Here is a 22,310-nt window from a genome sequence, read left to right on the forward strand (position 1 = left end):
CCCTCACTGTATCGTAATCTATTTACTTTGCATTCTAAGAGGATTTCCACAAAAAAAAATTAAATATATATAAATAAATAAAATAAAACATACAAGAAGTGATGCTGGAAATGGACAGAAGATCAACGAGGATGCTTTTCTGCTTCTTTTCTTCTTGTTGTTTTGTTGGCTTCAAAAAATAAATAAATAAATAAATAAAATTATTGTACTTTTTTTCACCAAGCGAGGGGCGGCTGAGAGGAATCACGTTTGCGACTGATACTAACGCTTCTCCTAAACATCAGGACGTCGTGACGCTTCCCCTCTGATGACGCGGTCACGCTGCAGAGAAGTGGCACCTGTCAAGCGCGCGCGAGCCGCGTCTCTTGACTCTTTACAAAACCGAGTCTGCGTCATCCAGCTTCGAGAAAAGAAAAGCTGCGAAATCGCCTGAAAAAACAAAGGCAAACGGTGAAATCTCATCACGCAAATAAAATAATGTAACGCAGACGGATAGTAATAATAATAATAATAATAATAATAATAAAACAAAGAGGAGCCACGCGGTCTCCTCTGTCTCCCCCTTTGAGTAATTATGTCGGCTTTGTGAAACCACAAATGCTTCATTTAAAACGCGGCCAGCAGCTTTTATTGTGAAACGCCGCCTCAGATCTTTGCCATCCTGATGACTTGCAGAGATAGGCTTATTAGTGGTATTAACATACTGCGCGGGGGGCTGGAGCTGCGAAACGGCCTTGTTAACATTTTGGAAACGAATCAAGCCTCCAGCACTCAGGTTATCTGCCTTTCTTTTTTTTTTTTTTTTTTTTTTGCTTCCTCAGTGCAACAGCTGTGCAGAGTTTCTGCAAGAAGCCTTAGCATCTAATGATTCCCCCCTCCTCCTAATTGGACCAACCTCTTCTCTCCCCCTGACAGGGCGGACAGGGCTCCACTTATGGGTTTATTTCTGATGGGCATCAATCAAATCTACCCAAATGTCAGGGAAGCATGTCAGGGCCATTGTAGACATCAAATAGATTATTGCATTTGAGTTCAAATAAGTTTTTTTTTTGTTTGTTTTTTTTGCCATTAGTAAAGATTTCATGGCTTAAATTGGAAAAAAAAGTCTCCTGGTCAGTCTGAAAGTACACAAATAATTGGACGTAATGCATATTTATTTTTGCTCCAAATCATTTTAAAGCTAATGAAATGATTTATCGGTGGTTATTGTTGGATAACTGTAGATTTGTATCATTTCTAAGGATCAGGTCATGAACGAGGCTGGATGATTTTAGATGTCTTCCTTTGTAAACAAATATTTGTCAAAAGAGCTGGAAGAGGAAAAATGGCAATCGGGTTTTCACACAGGCTGTGTGTGAAACGTCGAGGCCCGCGGGCCAACGAGCCCCCGCTAAGCCCTCCCAGACCTGGAAGAGGGAGAAGACAAGTTGGGACGAGGGTCTGCCGCATCCCTTTCAGATGAGATAATTCCCCTCAAATACCTTCCTAATCCATCCCTGCTCTCTCCAAGATGCGACTGATTTCACAAGGAAGGAGACTGGGAAGCGAGGAAGTCGTCGGGACAAGCAGCCGTCATCTGAGGTTTCATCTGAAGGGAGTGGTCTGCTGAGAAACCGCAGAGAGCTGCTGCATTGCTGCCAGACCAGTTGAGTCTGATTTTCCCATCAGGTGAAGAAAAGCAGGAAGGAAGTGGTTTGATTGCTAGAACAACCTTTTACTTGTGTTTTACTGCCCCACGTTTGAACTGGGACGTTTCTATCACCTGACTCCATCTGCGGTTAGCATGCTAACAGTTTGGCCTCAGTGTGAGTGCTTTGGGCTGTGTCTTGACCGTCGACCGTAATGTGTTTATCACCGTTTTCTTTTCAATTTTTAAAGGACACAAACTGGTGTCCTCATGTTCACGGTTTAAGGTGGCTAAAACATTAGCATACATTGACTGAAAATGCTAAAGAGCTCAATTTTTGCTTTTTATCTTACAGAATATGCTCAGGGGAGAAATAGCTAGCTTCACTGCTACTCTGCAACTGCAGGAAAATATGTCAGGTCTTTTTGTGAAGTTAGTTTATGGTTCAAATCTGGTCTGATCGTTGCCTTTCCTACGCTATTTTGTTTGATTCGCTTCTCCCTTCAGTCCTCCATCTGGGCTTTCTCCCATTGAGTTGGATTGCTCTGGTAGAATTTTGTCCAGCTCAGTCAGCGAACAGAAGGAGAAGTTGTGAATATTTAATTAACAGCCATTTTGTTTGGCTCTGTGCTTCTCTTTTCACATCGGATGATAGTTGCAGGCAATTTCTGAACGTCGTACTGGCTGTTATGTAAATCGGGAGGAAACATTAACAATTAGATCAAATTTGAAACTTCAGTCGAGTCCACGTCTCCAGGAAGCAATTGTTTCTCAAAAGTCGAGAATCCAGACCCTCTTCATGAATCAAAACATCAAACAAGGGGCTAGTTTTTACCAGGCTAGTTCAAATTAGGCTAATCTGTGACAATTTGAAGTTTGTTCTTGTTCACTCAGGGCAGGATAACAAGGACAGTAGCCTCTGTAATATACAGAGCACTTTGTCCATGACAACCAACTTCAAAACCGATGCATTTTTGCCATAAAGCTGTTGGATTTGCTCAATGTCATGTTTTAAGGCAGTGCTGTTTTTCTTTTCACACTTGTGACATTGACCAAGACAACATGACTGGCTTTTTTTCTTTTGTAGTTTGTGTTCAAATGTCCATGTTAACATGTTTTATTTTGGTCACCGTTGTCAATCAAAAGCTTTTCAGGCCACGTTGTTTTCATCAAATCCGTGTAACAATTCAACGGTGAAGAATTCCTGATGGTAATCAAGCTGCAGAAGTTCTCACACCATTTGGAAATCATTTATCAGGTACAGTTTTGTCCAACAAAGCAACCGGTCTTTCTGGTGTAAGTGGACCAGATCTCCCAGCACACTTAAGGATCAGGTAACCAGAGTCCTTTAAGTCTTCCCAACCGACAAAAACAACAAACACTCCAACTCTTCGTCTTCTCGATCATATGTAGCGAGTGCCAGCCCCACCAGGAATTTTATGAATGCTCCTGGAGGTTTTTGGAAACTTCAGCTGTTAGACTTTGCTGTGTATTTTTTTCTCCTCTTGGTTAAGTCTGGATTCCAGAGGTCTTGCGATTTCTGAAACGCACAGCACAGAAACCACAAAAGAACCAAAGAAACGTGCTTCCATCGAGGAAAGAGGAAGGTAACCTTGTCGGACAAGGCAAAGAAACCAGAGACGGCAGCCCCGTATACACCCACGTCGCTGTACAGTTGACCCCAGATTAACCTCTCAGGTAAATATAATCCTCTGCATTGCTTCTCACTGCTGTAGTCAATGAAAGACGAGCATGGAAATGGAAGAAAACAGTCCGAGCACACCGAGCGCTATCAAGGCCTTCGAGATCTCACAAAACCCAAAATGCCGGTGGATTGGTCTGGCTTTGTCTTCGTTCTCTCCCTCTCTATAGAAATACAACAAGTATAGTGCAGCCTGGTCCCAGTTCATCTTCTGGTCAAAGTGTGAACAAAATGTCAGCAGGTTCCAGTCCACGACTTCACCAGAGGAGGGGAGGCCAAAGGGTTAAACGGTTAACAACCGGCCTGCAGCAATCGATGAGGTTTAAAACACCGTCTCCTTTCCACATACAGCAGGACCAGCTAACGCTTCAGCTCTCTGCAAGAACAATCTGTATGAACGTAACTCTGGCAGCCTCACCTTAAACCCTCTGAAAGCCCCAAAACAACCTGGATGCTGCAGCCCAGTGTGAGTCGACCCAGCAGCTTCTGTAAAGATGGGGGGGTTTTTTGCTCTCACTCTTTTTGCATTTCAGAGTTCAGACGTTTCCACTGCTGCTTTCAGCATCTGATGAATCAGGCAGTGAAACGAAAATATCTGGCGACAAAAACCCCAAAAAAACATTTTCACCCCCCAACCGCCCCGTTTTTTAAAATCACTTTAACATTTGTTCACAACTTTCCCAAAAAGCAAGACATAAAAATAACTTTTCAAATTTAGATCAAGAGTTTTGGGTGACTTTGGGTCTCTGACATTTGCAAAGCAAAAATTTCTAAATTATGAAAATAAAGTTGCTTTAAAAAATATATTTATATCTATATCTATCATTTCTGGTCATGTCAGTGTCGACACGTGGGTTTAGCTTTTCTGTGTTTCCAACAGACGACTTAAAATTTTATTCTATTTTAAATGTCATATTTTTAATCAAAAATCAGATTCTTTTCTTCACATTTTTATTCATCATTTCAAAACGTCTTTTAGATGAAGGTAAATATCCATCTGATTGACTAAATCCCGACTTTTGATGCCGTTTTATTCAACACAGAATTGATCAATACAATTCTGATCTCCAGAAATGACTTTTCTGAAACCCAAAGTTGCTGCACCAGGTTTCAATTCGGATGTGAGGAAGGATCCTGTGCGTGAAACACCCAAAATAATAGAAAAATAAATCAACCAAATTTTTCTCTCTGATCCCTTTTTTTATCTTTTTTTTTTTTTTGTTCTTGCACATGCGGACAGACAAACGTCTCGTTGTTTCTCTTTGGTCGCAGCTGCCTCGTGAACAACCTGCGGCTCCTCAGACGAGTCGCGCGAGCTCGATCCAGCAAATGTTTGTCTGACGCAAATCCGAACAAATCCGCCGCTGTTGGCGGACACTGCGCAGCAGCTCTTGTTTGCGCGTCTCGACGCAAAAAACACGTTTTTTTTTTTTTTTTTATGTTCGGCCGATATTTATTCAGCTGCTGCGAATCTGATCTGCATGAACAGAGGCGGCTGGACGCCTGCAGGCAGGCGGAGAGGCCCGGATCGATCACATCTGATCACATCTGATCAGATAGAAAAGTTGCTTTTTGTTTTTGTTGTTGTTTTAAATCTCTTTGGCCTTTGAAAACGACGCAAACTCGTGACTTTTTGTTTAGTTTGATGCGTTTTAAAATGCTAGAAATAAAGGAAGATCATTTCACCATTTATCTTTTTTTGTTGTTGAAAAAATGTATATCTTCAAAGTTAATTTTCTACTTTACAAACAGTAAAGTAGAAAAGCATATTTGCATATGGCAAATATGCTTTATGAACATATTTGACAAAAATAAATAAGAAAAAAAAGCAGGAGAAAAAGTTTGAGGAGAGAATAAAAAAGGTTGTTTTAATACAACCATAAAATAACAGGTTCCTCTGCTCTCTGCGGCCTCCTGACGCCATTATTATTATTATTATTATTATTATTATTATTATTATTATTTTGGGTACCTCTCGCCATCTTTCTGCGAGCATAAACGCATCAAATACACTCCTACATGTGGCCCCCCTAACCTGGCCCCACCTCCGTAATTACCGCATCAGAGGCCCCGAGATTCCTGCGGGTTATTTACGAGAAACCAGGAGTAATTATCACGCAATTACTGCGCTGCATTCAATTACGCCTCGATCAAATGTCTTCCGGCTCCCGCAATCCCCCCTCACCACCACCCCCTTTTTTTTAAACGGCAGAGTCAAAATAAAAATAAATAAATATCCTCAGCCTCCCTAAAGCAAGGAGAGACGTTCGTGTTTCAATTTAAGGCAGGCAGAGAGGATTAAACAGCCGCTCTCTAAAATGGAAATGTGGGCCCTGCACGCGTTCAAGGCTTGTTTTAATTACGCCCTGATTTGCATTTACCCCGCTATAATTAGAGAGAAACAACATAAACAGGCCTTTAAATAAAAGTGTGACTAGTTCAAATGAGAGAGAACAGCAGAGAGGATTTTTGTCATTTTCGGATGTACAAGCATCTAAAAAAAAAATTATGATAATAAATAAATAAATTATAAATAGAAGGAAAAAAAAACAGCTCCCCGCTGGGAGTCAAACTGAGACAGAATCCACTTATGGAAAATTAATTTGGACTTAAGGGATCTTTATTGGATGAACATGTATGCAAGTGTTGTTGCCTTTAAGATACATTCAACATCTCTCTCTCTCTCTTTTGGATCATTAAATCCACATTTTCCCCCTCCAATAATAATAATAATAAAAAATAAAATAAAACACAAAAAAAAGAGAGACTTTGACCCCACAATTAAGCCAAGTGCTGCGGTTCAAACATGTCCAGTTCCACCACAATGCTCAAGAAAGGAGATCTGGTTGGGAAATGTGGAGGCTGCAGTAACATCTGCACCCGGTCTGATGCCTTTCATTAAATCCAAGACATCCAAAAATTTTCACGTATTTTTTTTTTCTGCATAAAACCCCATGTGAAAAAAAAACAACAAAAAAACGCAACTTCATGGCCAATTTATCATCTTTGGAATATTGAGAAAGATTTACATGCTGCGTTTTTTTCTCTCTTTTTTGTTTTGCTTTTTTTCCCCTCCCTCCCAAAGTTGTTATAAACAATTTTAAATTCAGAAAAAGAAACAAAACAAAACAAAAAGCTAAACATGGTCACTGCAACTGACCCAAATAGTATTTACATATTTCAGCTCCGCGATGCAGCTGACTAAAAATCTCTGTTGTCCTAAAATAACAAATTTGAGAAATAAAAACTGTACAGAATCTGGCAGGGCCGGGGGTGAGAGGGGCAGGAGGGCAGGAGGGCAGTTTGTTTCAGTGCAACGGAGGGGAAAATATTCCTCCCGTCCAGAGGGCTGCTGGTCGAAGGAGTTTGTCCGAGTCGCGTTTTTGTAGAACAGTTTTTAAGCTCCTCCACATGTTTAGAAATCGCCTCAAAGCTGCTCCTGATGCTCAGTGGGATCTTTTTGTTTTTTTTAGTTTTGTCATTTTTTCTTCTTTTTTTTTTCTCGATAACACGGAGGGCAGGTGGGGAGGAGAGCAGTTCGACTGCAGAGCAGGTCGTCACGGTTCATAAACTCTTTGTTTTTAATAACAAGCAACAAACTAATAGAAGAGGGGGGCAGCAGGAAAAGAAGCCAAGATGTAAAAAAAAAGAAAAAGTTAAAAAGCTGATCACAAGACCTGGAACCTCCAGGAGGCCTGGTCTTTGTAGTCCAAGCAGTCCGTGGCGTTAAAGTTGAGCTTCCACGACGAGGCCGCCGTCTGCTCTTTGTAATCCAGGCAGTCGGAGGAGTTGAAGGCCAGGCCGGAGCCGCCGTAGGCCTGGTGGTGGTGGTGGTGGTGCCCCGACGACTGGCTGATGTGGTGGTGCGGGTGGCCGGACATGGAGGAGGCCGTCATGGGGCTCAGCTGGTGGGGGTGGTGATGGGAGTGCATGGGCGCCAGGTAGGAGCCACAGTCTACGCTGCTGAAGTAGGAGCTGGAGGGGCCCGGGTAGCCCTGGCCGTAGCCCGGCGTCTGGTTGTAGGACATGGGGTAGGAGGTGGCGGCGGCGGCCGAGCCCGACATGGACCGCTGCATGCAGGAGGCGTTGGACGGGGGTCCCGGCTCGGGGAGCGGGGCGACGGCGGGCGCGGGGGCGTTTCCCGGAGAGATGGCGGGGCTCCAGATGGAGGAGACGGTGCTGATGGAGGTAGAGGTGCTGCTGAGCGCCGCGGGCCCCGCGTGGTTGGTGGACGAGGTGGAGGAAGAGGAAGAGCCGGCGCTGGAGACGGCGGGAGGGGTGAACTGACCGCTGCTCTCCGAGCCGGTGCTCTCCCGGGCCGGAGAGGACTTCTTCTTGGGCGGCCTGGCTTTGGCGCTGCTGCCGCTCTGCTGCTGCTGGCGACACTTGGCCCTCCTGTTCTTGAACCACACCTGTACGCAAAAACACACACAAAACACACACACACACCAAGCAGGAGTTACCAACCACCATGAAACAAATAAAGGGAAAAACTCCTAGGCCATGCTGGGAGTACATTATGGAGGAAAATTGAGGGTTATTATCCATCAAGGTTCATTTCCACCTCGGCCCCTTGGCTTGGATCAGCCAGGGGTCTAATTTCATACCTGGTAGACGGCTCTAAGATAACAGGCTATTGAGTTTCACCACACAGTGGGGTAACTCTAGAGCACTGAGAGGCTCGGATCTTGTAGAGCATTTTGTTTCACACACACATTCTGAAAATAACTCAAACTGTGAGACGGCGGCCTCGGCTCCCCCCATTATGCCTTTTAAGAGTAGTATTTGTCTGGCATTGTGCTGCAGCGGTTAAATGTGTGTGCAGTATTTGCAGGGAACGAACTGTCTTATTCTTCTTGCAGAGATCAAATTACAGCAAACATCAACCCGCTTAAAAAATATACATATATATAGAAAATGCTGCTAAAGTATGAGCATTCATGAGCAAATATGCAGAATATTACATTAAGTTTTTCTGTTAGGTAAACTAAAGCAGTGCAGGTAAAGCAGATAGACCAACCAGCATAATAATCCAGATCTATGGTCTCTGGTGTAAAGTGGTTACAGTAACCAGTGAGCCAATTTTTTACTGCTATTAATTAATTTAGTCATAAATTAAGCTCTTATTGCTTTACTGGCTAATTACTCAACTCAGAGACTGTCCAATCACAAAATTAATCTAAAATACTGGGGTGGGGGGAAAACTCGAGAGTTTCGTCATTCAGGTTTCTTGGATTTTAGTAATGAATTATTAATCATCTTCAGAATGTGTACAGAAAGGGATTCTGGGACATTTTTGTGCGTGAAAATGAGGAAAACATTAAAGATAATCTGGGATATAAACTCGCGGGCTAATGGTAACGATTACCCGATAAATGTCCTGGATTAAGTGACGTCACTAACAGTAAAAAAATAATCTCATTTATGCTGTTTACAATTTATGAATGACATTAAAACACAGATTTTTTTTCTGAGCGCAATAATAAAAGATGTCTGCAATAAAATTACAATTAGCTTTTTATTATTATTATTATTATGATTTTAATTCACCTGAACTCGGGACTCCGGCAGGTTGATCTTCAGCGCCACCTCTTCCCGCATGAAGATGTCCGGGTACCGGGTTTTGGCGAACAGAGCCTCCAGGACGTCCAGCTGCGAGCGCGTGAAGGTGGTCCGCTCCCTCCGCTGCTTCCGGGGAGTCGCTGCGGGGGGGAAACGGGCGCGGAACCCCGTGAACAAAACAACACGCCGGACGTCAACAGCCAGGCTCACGGACACGGAGTCACCGAGTCACGAAATGAAACGAAATGAAAGCCGAAACTTCAACAACAAACCCAGAGCGAGTTTTATCAAGACATGCCCTTCATTTCCCCCGCTAGATAAATAAATAGATAGATAACTAACTCCACTGGTAAATAAAAGCAGCGCGAGCAGCGAGATGAAGCAGCGGCATGAAGCAGCGGCATGAAGCAGCGGCTAGCTCCGTTCATGTCTCCGGTTCTCCAGCGGCTTGAACGGCGACAAGTGAAGTGCCGGGGCCCCTACCTGGGTACCCCACCGAGGGGTGCAGCAGGTCCATGGCAGCGCCGCTCAGCCCCAGGCCATTGACCCCGTAGGGGGGCTGTTTGAGGTAGGACATCATGCTACAGGCGGTCACTGCTCCACCCAGCTCAGGCCAGTGGTTCAGCTTCCCCCGATGCTGCAGCTTGACGGAGCAGGAGGCCGATTCACGTCACTGCGCAGAGAACAACAAGAATAAATATAACAATTATAATAATAATAAGTCTAAGCGAGGCCTTTTTGTCTGGCATTCAAGCATAAATATTATGGCGTTGTTTTCTCTTACAATAAAATTATTATTATTTTTTTATATTTTGGCCTCTTTTTGGGCAACTCAAAGCTGAAAGACAATTAAACACAAACATGCAAATAACAAATAAATGTTTTAGCAGCAGGGTGATAAACGCAGGTAAACACAAGACTTAGTGGTTTAATAGGACTTTCATTTAAAAAATAAATAATAACAATAAAGTTGACGTGCGTTTGACTGCCTCTTGAAAACTTTTCATAAACAGTTTATAATAATTTCCCTGGAGAACAGAGACGCAGGAAACCTGCAGGTTCAGATGTAAACTTCTGGTTTCCGTGTTAATTTGCTTCCATTTACTGAGGCAGCAGCGTTGATCCGCATTTATATGAATCATCCACAGCCTGCGAGCATTTTCCCAGCAGCCATTTTAAATGATATAATTCACAACTTAAAAAAAAAAACTCTTCAAAACGCATGCAATGCTCTAGAAAACAACAACAACAAAAAACAACAACCCTGCAGCTCAGCCGAGTCAAACTCCAATGTGTGTGTGAGTGTGTGTGTGTGTCATGGTGTGTGTTGAGCTGCTCTGACAAAACGTCATATAAAATATAAGTGGGTCACGGATGCGTTTGATATCCTATTAATGATGCCATCAGAAGCCTTTGTGGAATTATTTTTAATATGATTGTTTTTTTTATTTTTTTTTTCTAGTCGTAACAACAAGCAGGAGTCTCTGCAGCCATTAAAACACAGAGAGGCGCTCAGTCTGAAACGTGCAGCAAATAAACAGGATAAATGATGCAAACCAGATTAATAATAATAATAATAATAGTCAAGGTGTTTTAAATTCTACTTTGAATAAATCTCAAGCCAAACAGACCCGCAGGGTGAAGAGCGCCAATTAAATTAGCGCCACTATTTCTGACAATCTGGGGCCCGACCCGCCGAACCGAAGCTCGGCCGAGCCCACGTGTAGCACAGTGGTGGCGGGTCGGAGGAGAGAAGAGGAGAAGAGAGGAGAAAAGAGAGGACATCTCGGTGCAAATGAACTCCATTAGAATTTAGATTAGACCTCCGGGGGGAGAGAGAGAGAGAGAGACTCTTATCAGAGAAATAAATTAACAAAAACCAAAACACGCCTCTCCAATTATCTACAGAGTGCTTCACACGCTTTAATGGCCAATTGCGCTCAGTAAGAAGAAGGGATAAAAAAAGAAAAAAGTCAAAGGGAAGAATTGGAATTGAAATGTGAAAATGATCTCGATTCGTGCAGGAAAGTTGATGCGGCTGAAAGTCTTTCGCTCTGTCTGCGCTATTAAGAGATAAATCTGCGGACAAATTGTCACGCAAATTGAATTAGAGTCTGTCTGCAAAACGTAAAGGAAAAAAAAGTTAAAGTATCGAAAGTGAGAGAGAAATAATAACGATGATAATAACTGTACCTTGTTTCGCTCCTCTCCTCCTCTCGGACCTCAAGAGGCGAGTAAAATTATCCAGTAGGAGGAAGACTCGTTCAAAACCAAGCAACAGTGCGCAAAGCCTGCGGCATCATGGGATATATATGTATAGAAATATATGCAAGAAAAAAAAACCCTGACAGGAGGCGCAGACGGGCTCAGCGCGTCCTCGCCGCGGTTCCGGGCGTTTTTACGGCCGCACAAATCAAACTCATTTGCCTTTTTCAGGGGGGCTCGTCGCTCGTCTGTCAGGCTGTTAAAGGTGATTTCTAATGGAGACGGATGGAGATTGATCACCTTCTCTCCGCCCCGCGCCTCTATGAGCGGAGGATCACCTGCGGGATCCGCCTCCCGCGGCCAATCACGGAGCGGCTGCGGCCGTGACGGACGGCGCGCGCCGCCAATGAGCGCGCGGAGGCAGACGTTGAGGGGAGGGGGGGGGAAGAGGGGGAGAGGCACCGCCTCCTTTTCTCCCACCACCCACCCCTCCACCTCCACCTCCAGCTCCAGCTGCACCTCCTCCACCGGCCGACCCACGGACCGACCCACGGATCCCGGAGAGCAGCAGGAAGAAGCTCGGAGGCTTTTCTGGAAGATGGAAACGGTTCAGAGGCCGCAGCGGCGGCGGGCCGCAAACTGGAGCCGACCGAACCGAGACAGCGCGGGCAAAGAGGCGACACAGCACCGGGAATAAAGCTGAACATGCGGGGTTTGATTTTACTGACTGAAAACGCTGTTGAGGTGATTTGGTTTTAAACAAACCTGGGATTTTTCTACCAAATATGAAGAATTAATTGGGGGGATTTTACCTTTTTTTTTCAAAACTATTTCCCACCTTTTTTTTCTTTTTCCTTTTTAAAAAAAAAAAAAAACTAAAATTTACAACAGAAAAAGTGGAGCGATGAAACCAGGCGGAGAGAAGTTAAATTTATCCATTTTGTTTTTTATTGACCCCCCTCCTCCTCCTTCCCCCTTTTCCCTCTTTTTTTCCCTCCTCTACACAGAGACAAATCTCATGAATATTAATGAGGTTTAATCCCCATTAAGAATTACATTTGAGGATGGTTGACGTAAAGTTTAATAGGGAGAGACCTCCAACTCACTGCGGAGGGAGGCGGGTTAAAATAAATACCTAAAAATAAAAATAACAATAGTAATAAAGAAGAAGAAGAAGAAGAAGGCGGAAGCTGCAGCCGCTCCACGTTTTAAAAAGCAAAACCTTTTAAGATGAAAACGTTTGAAATGTCCGTCCATTTGTTGTTGAAGGTCAAAACAGGAAAAAGGAAAAAAAAAAAAAACCCAACGCGGATCTCTTAAATGTGGAATAAACAAAATGGAGTCAAGTGAAGGGGTGGAATTGACATCTTTACGTCTTAAAGCAGAGCACGCACCAGGACTTTGACTAGACGGATAAATGCTGCAGGTTGTGTGTCGAGGCCTGCAGTGGTGATGCTTTAAAGGCGGCTTGCTTTCTTTCTCTTTTTTTTTTTTAACGCTGCCGCACAGGATCAAATCAGATCAAAATCAGACATGAAAGAAGCAGGGGAGAAATGAAAGGTGATTTGAAAGAGGTCAGACCCTTTTCTGCATTTTATTTCTGAAGTCCGAGCAGCCAGAGGCCCGCAAAGATCCAAATACCAGCACCCCTCCTGTTCACAGCGCGCGCGCGCACACACACACACACACACACACACACACACACCGTTAAATTATGCAAAAAGGCCATTCAACAAATATGGCCTTCCCTGCACAAAAGAGGCTCATTCTGACATTTCCCCTCAACATTTCTTGTTTTTTTCCCCCCTCTTCCTTTTCTCGATGCGAGACCTCCAGATAAACCCCCCTGAACAAGTATCAAGTTATCAAGTTGCACCAAGCTTTTTGTAATAAGAGCATTTTGTCTAATCCCAAATTGCAGTTGAATTTTCTTAATGCTGAGCTGGTAAAGCCTGGGATTAGAGGAGAGGAGGGGGGAGGGGGGGGGGGGGGGGGCGAGGGGTTGAAAAGTTTTGTCCCTTCAGCCGGGAGGATTGGAAGAAGCTCGGATCTGCGGGGATGTTGTCGGTGCTTATTAAAACGATGATGCATAAACCTCGGAGCGGCTTGTTGCGGGAAGCTCCGGGTTCCCGTCGCACTGAGCTGCGGAGCTCCGGGCTCCCAGAGGCCGAGCGGCGCGCAGCAGCTGCCGGGGGGAGAAACGCAGCGAAGGTCCCGCCGAGAGGAGACTGGATCCAAATGTTTTTCTTTCCCCCACCTGTTTATTATTATTAGTATCGTTATTTGTAATTTTTTTCCCCCTGCAAGTGGAGCAATAATAATTTCTCCTTTTCCAGTGAGTGGAGCCGCAGAGGTGAGTCAGAATCGTTTATTTCTTTCCAAGTGCGATTTGAGCGCAGCTTTAATGAGACCAATTTCTCCTCAAATCAACCAAAACGAGCCTCGAAACTTCAGACAAGTTCAGCTTGCCGCCTCTATAATTATGTATTTTTTTTAAATGTTTGAAAACCGAAACAAGTTAGAACAGAAACATAGACTTCAAATGTGGAGTTTTATTTTAACGTCCTTCACAGTGGAAAACAAAGCGCTTCGGGGGGGACCGGGGTGGGGGCGCACTGTGCATAACGGGCGCGCAAAAAAAAAAAAAAAAACCAGTCGGTCCCAAGCAGAGAAGAAACAGATCAGCAAGTGAATCTGAAAGTATCAGAGAAGCCGAGGAGGACGTCTGCTGTCACAACCGATTTCACCGCTTTAATCGCGGATGGGAGGTTCTGCCTGCGGGGACGGAGCGCCGGGTTCAGCCGCGCATCCTGCGTCCGCGGCCCCGTTTTCCAGAGACGCGTTTCACAGGTCACCTCGGTCTCACGTCAGCTTAAAAAACAAACAAACAACAACAAAAACCCCGTAATGTCGTCTTAACAAAAGGCAAATATAAAAACGTAAAGTTTTCTCGGTTCTCTCCAGATCGGCTCAGACGCTTCAGCAGCAAACAAAGATTTGTTTCAAAACCAAATTTATATGAAAGTAGCAGGAGATCTGAAGAAAGGAAGCCGATGAAGGCCACTTCATCAGCTGACAAATCGAGCGTTTATTAAGTAGAGATCACAGTGAACAATAAAACATCTATAAAGCTCACCTTGACAAAAAAAACAAAACCTAAATCTGCTTCAGAGTGACACAAAACACGTCACACACCCTGCAGGTGGAGTATGAAATCATAAGGACTTTATTATTGGAGACTTGGGTTATGACTGGAATAAATAATCAGATAAATGTTCACAGGTAAAGGACATGTGGAGCTCTAAGAGATACAAATGGAAGCAACATTTTTTTCTTTCTCTGTTCTTCCAAAAACAATAAATAGGAACCAAAATTAGCCGAGCAAAGAAACAAACAAAGCAAACCAAAAACACACGAAACGTGACAGAGTACTCGCTCACAAGCAGCTTGTGGGACAAACAACAATAAATAATAAACATATCTGCTGTTTCAGACTGCAGGGGATTCAACTGAGGACCCAGAAAGCAGAAAAATGAAGGAAATATACAATGACTTTTTTTTCTTAACTATTTCTTTTGGTTTCAAGCCAAGACAATAATAATAATAATAATAATAATAATAATAATAATAATAACAATAAAAAAACAGGAAAGATTTATGCAAGATTTATAAACAGTAATGCAGTTAAGATATTTTACAAGTATAAAGTGAAGCAACTAAATGTCAAGTAAGCTAAAAAAAAAAAAAAAATCACGTTTCTTTTCTTTAAAAAAACTCTTAACATCTAAAAATGATGTTGACGGGAAATATTCCCTCATCAAATCCGGTTGTGCTGTACCTCTGCTGTCCTCATTCTGCTCCGCGCTCTCCGTCTTCAAAACGTACTTATATTACGTAATGGTACCGATTGTTTTTTTTTTTTTTTTTCCAAGAACCGGAAGTTAGAATGCAAAATGAAAATAAAAAAAATTGTAAAAACTGTGGAAACTGCGATCCGGTTGAAAGTTGGTGCAAAGTTTGAGTCTCTGCTTGTCAAAGTGGACTAAAAACCTCGTCGGGATTCTACGAGCTGCTATTAAACGATAGGAAAAGTGAGGATATTCATGATGATACATTGCTTTAATCGGCTACGTTTTGTTGGTTTGATCACTGAAGGACACACTTCTCCTCTTTCTTGGCCATCTTGCCTTTGTTCTGCTCCAGCGTCCTCTCCAGGTGCTCGTCCTCCGCCTCGGCCCTGTGGACCACAAACATCAAAACGTCACCGGTCCCGAAGGAGCTCTGTGTGTGTGTGTGTGTGTGTGTGTGTGTGTGTGTGAGGGGGGGATGAAGTGGTGCCATGGTGGATTTGTGCCAGGGGCCACACTCTGACCTTTAACCCTTCCTGGCACCACAGATCTGGAAGAGAGCCCACCCCCCAAAGGTGGGGTCGGACCGACCGGAGTACCAGTGGGGGATAAAAAAAAAAAAAAAAACTGGTGCCGAAGGCTTTGAAAACCCCTGATTGCCTCAAACCATTTTCATACAATGTTTTTTGACTGTCCTGTAAGTAACTCACTCTTTCTCCTGGGCGTCCAGGTCCCGGACCAGCGCATCCCGTTTGTTGACCAGTATGACCAGTTCGTCCAGCAGCAGCTGCTCTCGTCTCTTCTGGGCTTCGGTTTTCTGCCAGTCTGCAAAAATCAGAGGAAGCTTCAGACTTTTGACCCCCGAAGGAAGAAAACGTTGCGTCACACTGAGTGGAGAAAAAAAACTGCATCTTTAAAGTCGTCTTTAAAGACAGATTCAAAAGTTCAGGAGTTTGAACGGTGAAGGCGCGGGTCAAAGGTCGTCCTGTTGGACCCAGCTGAGGATCAGTGGAGACGCACTCTGCTCTGAGCAAACATCCTTGAAGCGTATTGTCACGGCGATGTGCAGCTTTGACGCGGGTGGAGATACAAGGATCCCACAGGACCATGCTGCCACTGTGACAACCACTGATCAGGTATTGATCAGAGAACTGAAAACGTTTGATCAAAAGGAAATACTCGTGTTTCAGCCTGAATGAAGACATTATCAAGTCGTGGTGATGATTTGGGTGAAAACTGAAAATAATGAATTTCCTGATCAGTTCCTTTAAATAAACAAGCAGGTGAGGCCCCCCTGCCTCCCCTCCCCCCTGACTCTAGCCTCAGTTCTCTAGGGACTTTCCAGGAAGGGGCCCCACAGGGCCCAGGTGGGACCCTGATCCAAATCCCCTCAGCCTCCACTAGGAGGGGGGGCTACCTACAGGGGAGCACCCACTTCCCCTGGGGCTCAAATATCCGCCTCGGCTCTATGTTCAGCCGCCACTGGGGGCAGCGATTCGCCCTCCCCCCAAAACATCATCACAACGTTTCTGTCCGATTTAAACAAATCCTCCGCATGTTTCTCCAACACACCCTGATCCGACGTCGCCTCGGCTGAAGAGCGCCGACGTCGGAGTGTGCAGATTTATTTGGCTGCTTTGCAGCTTAAGGAGAGCAGGATATCTTCAGCTTCTCTAAAGCCCTACACACACACACACACACATCCACACACACACATATCCCAGAGAGAATCCAAACACATCTGAAGCACCGCGCTGCTTCTGTAGGCTAACTTCTCTCTATCAATATTGATCCCACAGGAATAGGAATGTTGTGAATTGTCAGTCCTAAAATACGAGAGCTTTATTAAAAATAAATATCCACCCCCCGCCTCTCCTCTTGTTGAGTCAAATTGCAGCAGTTAGATTGTGTGTGTGTCTGTGTGTGTGAGTCCTGCTGGGCCCAGTGTGTTGGTCCTGAAAGGTTTGCTCTCTCCTGATTGGCCCTGCTCGTGCCTTTGAAGTCAGCTATAGAGCGAAACAAACACACTCCCAATATTTGGCTCTCAGCGTCTTCCGGCAAAAATGACAAAATCTCACAAAATGGTTTTGGTCTCGTTTCCACCTCAGATGTCTTCGTTCAAGACAAAACTAAGTCATAAATAACTTTTTAGCCAGATATAGAAGCTTGTTTTCAGTCAATAATCCCTCAGCATTGATGAAAAGGTTCTAGCTTCATTGATGGATTATTTTGCTCATAACATGGGAAAATGTCTTATTACAAGTGTCTGCCAGTGGAACTGATACTTTTTTATCAATATTAAGGAATTAACCCAAGCTCCTATTTTTTGCTGAAAAGTTACTTATGAGTTAGTTTTGTCTTATTTCAAGTGTGCGAAAACATTTGCAGTAGAAAGTAGAGTAAAAGCAGAGCCTTAATTAAATTTACACTGAGTCGTCAAACTCCTCAGAAATGTGTCTAAACTTGCTGCTGAGCTGTTAGTGTCTTGTTTTCTTTGACTCGAGTGGTAATTTAGGACGCAGAGAATGTGGGCTGATCTGGGACACGGCGAATTCGATGAGTCATCAGGTTTAGGTAATTGTGCGACAGGAAGTCGTCACACCTCTCCCACGGCGTCCCCCCTGCCCCACCACACCGGTCCACAGAAAGGGAAGGAAAAAATTCCTTTGAAAACTTCCTTCCAAACCACAAAGGTTTAAAAATGTTCTCCTCCTTCAAAGCGGTGGTGAGCCAAAAAGCCAAACCCTGGTTGATTCTTGAAGGGGAAGAGCTAAAGAGGGTTAGGGGGTGTTGGGGGTGCTGTGGGTGGGGGTTGTCAATCACGTCCAGCAGAGCCCCGCCCCCCTCATTAGGAAGGTAAACAATAAAAAGAGCCGATGAGAGACGTGACCAGGCAACACCAGAGCGGGGCAGGCTGGGTAACCAGAGACAGAGGAACAAACAAAACACCCTGCAGCCCCCCGACAAGCCCCGCCCCCTCCATCAGAGCGAGAGAGTTGGAGGTAGAGGGAGGTTCAGGACTCAGGAGGTGTTCAGATGAACCTCACTGAGCGCGCCAGCGGTTACCATGTGAGCCTCGGCATAACACACAAGAATGTGCCGGTTCAAATCCGTACCCCCCTACCCCCGCACACACACACACCACCCCATGGCTCTCAGCGTTGCTAAATTTATTCAAGAGTGCAAACTGGTCCGAAGCCCGGCGAGACTGTCCGGCATGCAGCTGCCTGCCTCACTCTCCTGCTCAAACCAAACACGACAACAAAACGTCAGAGCAGTTGGAGCCGAGATCTTGATCGAGAATTTGTTTTACAAGCCACGTGCGCTGAAATATCAACGGATTCCCCATCGTCCCTCATCCCGCTTCATCCTGGTTCTGGAAAACAAGAAAAAAGGCCCCGCTAGGCTGGGTGAAGGCTGGAGTCAGGAGACAAAAAGTGTCAATGAAGTAAAAGAAAGATGACAGGCAAAGGAAAACGTCTGGTGGATTGAAACAAATCCTTCCGCTGCATCACATGCCAAACGTAACGGAGAAGAAAACTAACGTTTGCTGATAGAATCTCTTCAGGAGTTCAAGTTTAGGAAAATCAAACGAGGCCCGAAAAGTTCAGCAGTTTCACCCAAAACCACAACTTCTTTCCATGAGCGATTCAAATTGGAAAATGCAGCAAGTATTGAAAACATCACCTCTCCAATCAATGCCATGAGAAAGACAATACTTTTTACTAAGTCATACTAAAGAATACAAACTGCTTTGTTCATTAAATATGCAAAATGTGCAGATTATACTTTATAGACAACTTCCATTTTATAAATAGATTTGTACACATCATAAATCCATTGAAATCAATAGAACACAGCTGGGGATAAACACTTTCGGTGTAACTAGTTTCAGAAAACTTATTAGGAAACAAAAAGAAGCATCAATAAGAAGAATGAATAGAAAGATTTTCCAACTTATAGACGTGACTCTGATTAGGTTTAAGATCCTGGAACATTGTTATTATCCAGGACGAATCCAGAGAACATTGTCATCCAGATGTAAGATCAGATTAAACCTGGGCTGGTGTGAGATTCTCAGCGTAGGACAAAAATATCACAGTGTTACGGTATTTACAAAATAAATTAACAGGGCTGCTTAGCAGTAATTTATTTTGCTCAAAACTGAAAAGAAACAATTTTCTGCACAATAACAAGCACTACTGTCATTGGCCCACCTGTTGGCCAACAATGCTGCGCTGTACAATCAGAGTTTTCACTGATTTGAGTAATCTCTATACTTTAAAAAACTGAGCTGTAGAATCAATGTGAAGGAAAGTGATTAGAAAAGCATGCTATAACCTGACACCAGCTACAGTTTGTTTTCTCTTGTAAAGAAAGATCCTGATTCATTTATGAAGAAAACATTTTAAAACAGGCGTGAAGCTGGACGACCTGCAGGATTTTAGCTCCTGTTCAGAACATTCACTGCTGGAAGATCCAACATGTAGATGACTTCAGTCATATCTAATTTCAATGTTACATCAACTAATAACAGGTCGTCTGCGATGCCCCGTAAAGACGTTTGCTGCCATCGGTTTCAGTTGACTCGGCGCTGAAAGAGTCGGCGACATCATCAAAAGTCGCCCATGTGATCGGATTGCAGAGTGCACCTAATCAATCAGGGTCTGAAGCACACCGCCCCTGTGTGTTACAAAGCCCAAATAGATTTACAAATGACGTGGGGCGTGTGTGTGTGTGTGTGTGTGGAGAGGGATAAGCTCCTGCATAGGATTACATATTGATTTGAAACATATAAAAAAAGGCTTATCATATCAAACTGTAACAGGAAAAACTCAGGGACCCAGCTATGCATAAATCCCTTTTATACAGCAAGAGGGTGTCCACTTTAAAACACACACAGTTCTTTACAGCGAGCCAAGACACACCGCTTTGTGTGTGTGCATCCAAACATAGGTGTGAGTCGGTAAGCAGATAAAGAGGGCATGGTGGATCAATTTTGCGGCAGGGAGATGAGTGTGGGGCATACAGATGGCGTTTCCCCGCCTGGCATCACCCCAACATGGTACAAGGAGGTGGTTATCACTGAGCATGCTCAGAATGACATCAGCAGCAGTCCGGAGATCTTCGCTTGCCCTCACTACCAGTGATGTCAATAACGCGTCACAAAGTAACGTCGGACCACATTTTTCAGTAACGAGTAATCTAACTAATGCTGTTTCAAATCCACTAGTCGGACTACAGTTAGTTATCGAAATCACTTTGCGTTGCTTTGAGTTGCTGTCTTCTTTTGTTATTTAATTGTGTTTCCGCTACGCCTCTTGTTGAGTGACCGACGTCTCTGCATGACAGTAAAAGCAGCAACAGAAATGTAAACAATGGAGGGAGACGTGCATTTTGTTGGTGGAAAAACAGGAACTATTTTGCGTTTCTGTCACCAAGTCCGATTATTATAAGCGACTGTGGGCTTTTTTTAAAACATGCTTGCAAATTTAATGAGTCGCGGGTTGCGCCTTTTTGAACGTGAAGTTACTAATTTGGGCTTGGAAATAAGCAGAGACTCATAAAAACCCCAGAATTTGTCCGTCATTGAGGTAGTTTTAGTCAAGCTCTCCCTGTCCATCATTTCCCGGATGATCCGATGATTCGCTGTGTCTTTGTCAAGTTAATATATTACCTGTGAATTACGTCGAACTATCCAGAAAATTGGAAACATCGAGACTAACCTGAACAGCACAATAAACGTGAAAACAGCCACGAATGAACGAGTCCGTAAAGTTGTGCAACTAAAAGCCATTATAATCAGTAATATCAAGATAAGTGTCACAAATCTGTGCAGCAGCCATCTGAATCGTGGAGTGGCACGAGGAGCCCTGCGCTCTGACAACAAACACAGGGCCGTAACGCACAACCTGGAGGCTGGGGGCAGAATGGGGGCTTTAAAATCCTTCTTAGAGTTTTCCAGACAACAGACACATTACTAACATTTTTGTTCTTATTTTTTTTGTGCTGTTGTAACCATTGAAAAATCTCCTCTTCAGTTCAACTTTATAAGTGGAGATACATTGTTATAAAATAACTAGCAATTAAGTTTTGGCAAAGATCAATGTCATTTTCACAGGTGTTGTTAGCAGCTGCTGAAAGTAACTAAAAAAAGTTACTTTTAATGCATTTGATTCCAAATAGGCATGGAAACTTTCCAAATAAAGTATCTTTTCCTAGGAGTAATCAGTGATACAATTAGCTACTTTTTCAAAGTAACTATGTTATACACGAGTTTCTCTCTGAATGTCAAAGAGAGTCTGAATGGTAAATTGGGCCTGAAAGAAACAGAAAACTTTTTCTGTTAGTACCGCAAATATCAAAAAGGAACGTTAAGTTTTGGATCTAGGATAAATAACATCTATTACAAAACAAACAAAAAAATTGGATCACTTTTTTTTTTAGGATCGTGAGAAATTTTAGCTCGACAATTTTTCCCCGCAGGACAAAACGTTTGGACGCCCTTGTCCTCACCTCTCTGCTCTGACAGTAAGACAGTTTTGTATCGCTGGTATTTAAAACAGAAACAAATTTTACTTCTGCTATTTCAAGCGGAAGAGAAAAACTCCTGATCTACAGCTAAAATGTTTATCTTTTCAGAGATTTCACTCCTTGTTTGCATACTTTCCCCACTCTTTGAGCTGCTCTGCAGTTTGCGTGTGCAGTCGCAGCATCCGGTGTGACAGATGGAGGAGTGTTTGACTGACTGAAGGCATATATTTTTCCCAGCAGGGTGTGTGAGTGTCAGGGCAGGTGGATCACAGATGTGTTTTTCTCTCACCTTCTCTCATCTCTGTCTGTCTGTGTCATTGACTGGCCAACCAAATCAGCAATTACTCGCACTCCCAACCACTGCTCAATAGACCTGCCCGAGCACCAAATAAAAACTACACACCTGTGTGCTCCCAGACACATGCGCACGCTCAGAGGTGGACACAAACACACGGATGCTGACAGATCGTGGCAGCAGCTCAGGACTATCTGTGTCTGTTGCAGAAAAGGAAGAGCGGCTGAATGTTAAGTGCTTCCCTTAGGGAGGAAAATAAGGCCGGCTGATAAGTTAGTCGGCTGCAAATCCAACATGTCCACATGAAGGCGGCGAGGATGGCAGTGACGCGACACACGGCACCTCTCCACATCCACACACACGCAATCTCTCTCACGCTACTCACACACACAAATGTGAGCACATCAGACAAACCTGACATATAAAGAGTCGTCCACTCAGGGCCGCGCTCGTCTAACAAGACAAACACCTGGAAGCCGAGTGCCGTAAAACACTGAACCTCCACATGTTTACCGTAATAACTGGAACATCGACCAA

General features: G+C 43.9%; 2 protein-coding genes and 1 long non-coding RNA gene across 9 annotated transcripts in view; 1 reads left to right on the forward strand and 2 right to left on the reverse strand.

Moving 5' to 3' along the window:
- Positions 1-5,948: 5,948 nt before the first annotated feature.
- otx1 (orthodenticle homeobox 1) lies at positions 5,949-11,371 on the reverse strand. Its single transcript, XM_055030241.1, has 4 exons — positions 11,085-11,371; positions 9,375-9,564; positions 8,880-9,031; positions 5,949-7,741 (listed from the first exon to the last, which is right to left on the reverse strand). The coding sequence occupies exons 2-4, from the start codon at positions 9,469-9,471 to the stop codon at positions 6,998-7,000; spliced, it is 993 nt and encodes a 330-aa protein (XP_054886216.1). The 5' UTR covers positions 9,472-9,564; positions 11,085-11,371; the 3' UTR covers positions 5,949-6,997.
- A 1,740-nt stretch (positions 11,372-13,111) lies between these two features.
- Positions 13,112-16,807, forward strand: LOC129360128 (uncharacterized). Its single transcript, XR_008605983.1, has 3 exons — positions 13,112-13,449; positions 15,300-15,519; positions 15,675-16,807. It is a non-coding gene; the product is annotated as an uncharacterized LOC129360128 (long non-coding RNA).
- Positions 14,300-22,310, reverse strand: part of ehbp1 (EH domain binding protein 1) — a 144,944-nt gene continuing 136,933 nt past the window's right edge. For all 7 annotated transcript variants that reach the window (XM_055030228.1, XM_055030232.1, XM_055030231.1 and 4 more), the window contains 2 exons: positions 15,655-15,769; positions 14,300-15,333 (listed from right to left, as the gene is read on the reverse strand). In XM_055030228.1, the coding sequence (XP_054886203.1) occupies positions 15,243-15,333; positions 15,655-15,769 (206 nt within the window). In that variant the 3' untranslated portion in view covers positions 14,300-15,242. The remainder of the gene's footprint in view (positions 15,334-15,654; positions 15,770-22,310) is intronic.

This window comes from Poeciliopsis prolifica, unplaced genomic scaffold, assembly GCF_027474105.1.
Source record: "Poeciliopsis prolifica strain line A6 unplaced genomic scaffold, Auburn_PproV2 SCAFFOLD005, whole genome shotgun sequence".
Lineage (NCBI taxonomy): Eukaryota > Metazoa > Chordata > Actinopteri > Cyprinodontiformes > Poeciliidae > Poeciliopsis > Poeciliopsis prolifica.

What these genes read in the sequence shown, in the direction of transcription:
- otx1 (XM_055030241.1), bottom strand. Translation starts at nt 9,471, where the DNA reads ATGATGTCCTACCTCAAACAGCCCCCCTACGGGGTCAATGGCCTGGGG. An exon ending in CCCCTCGGTGGGGTACCCAG is followed by an intron (nt 9,032 to 9,374) that starts GTAGGGGCCCCG and finishes TCCCCCCCGCAG; the next exon opens with CGACTCCCCGGAAGCAGCGG. An exon ending in TGCCGGAGTCCCGAGTTCAG is followed by an intron (nt 7,742 to 8,879) that starts GTGAATTAAAAT and finishes TTTTGCGTACAG; the next exon opens with GTGTGGTTCAAGAACAGGAG.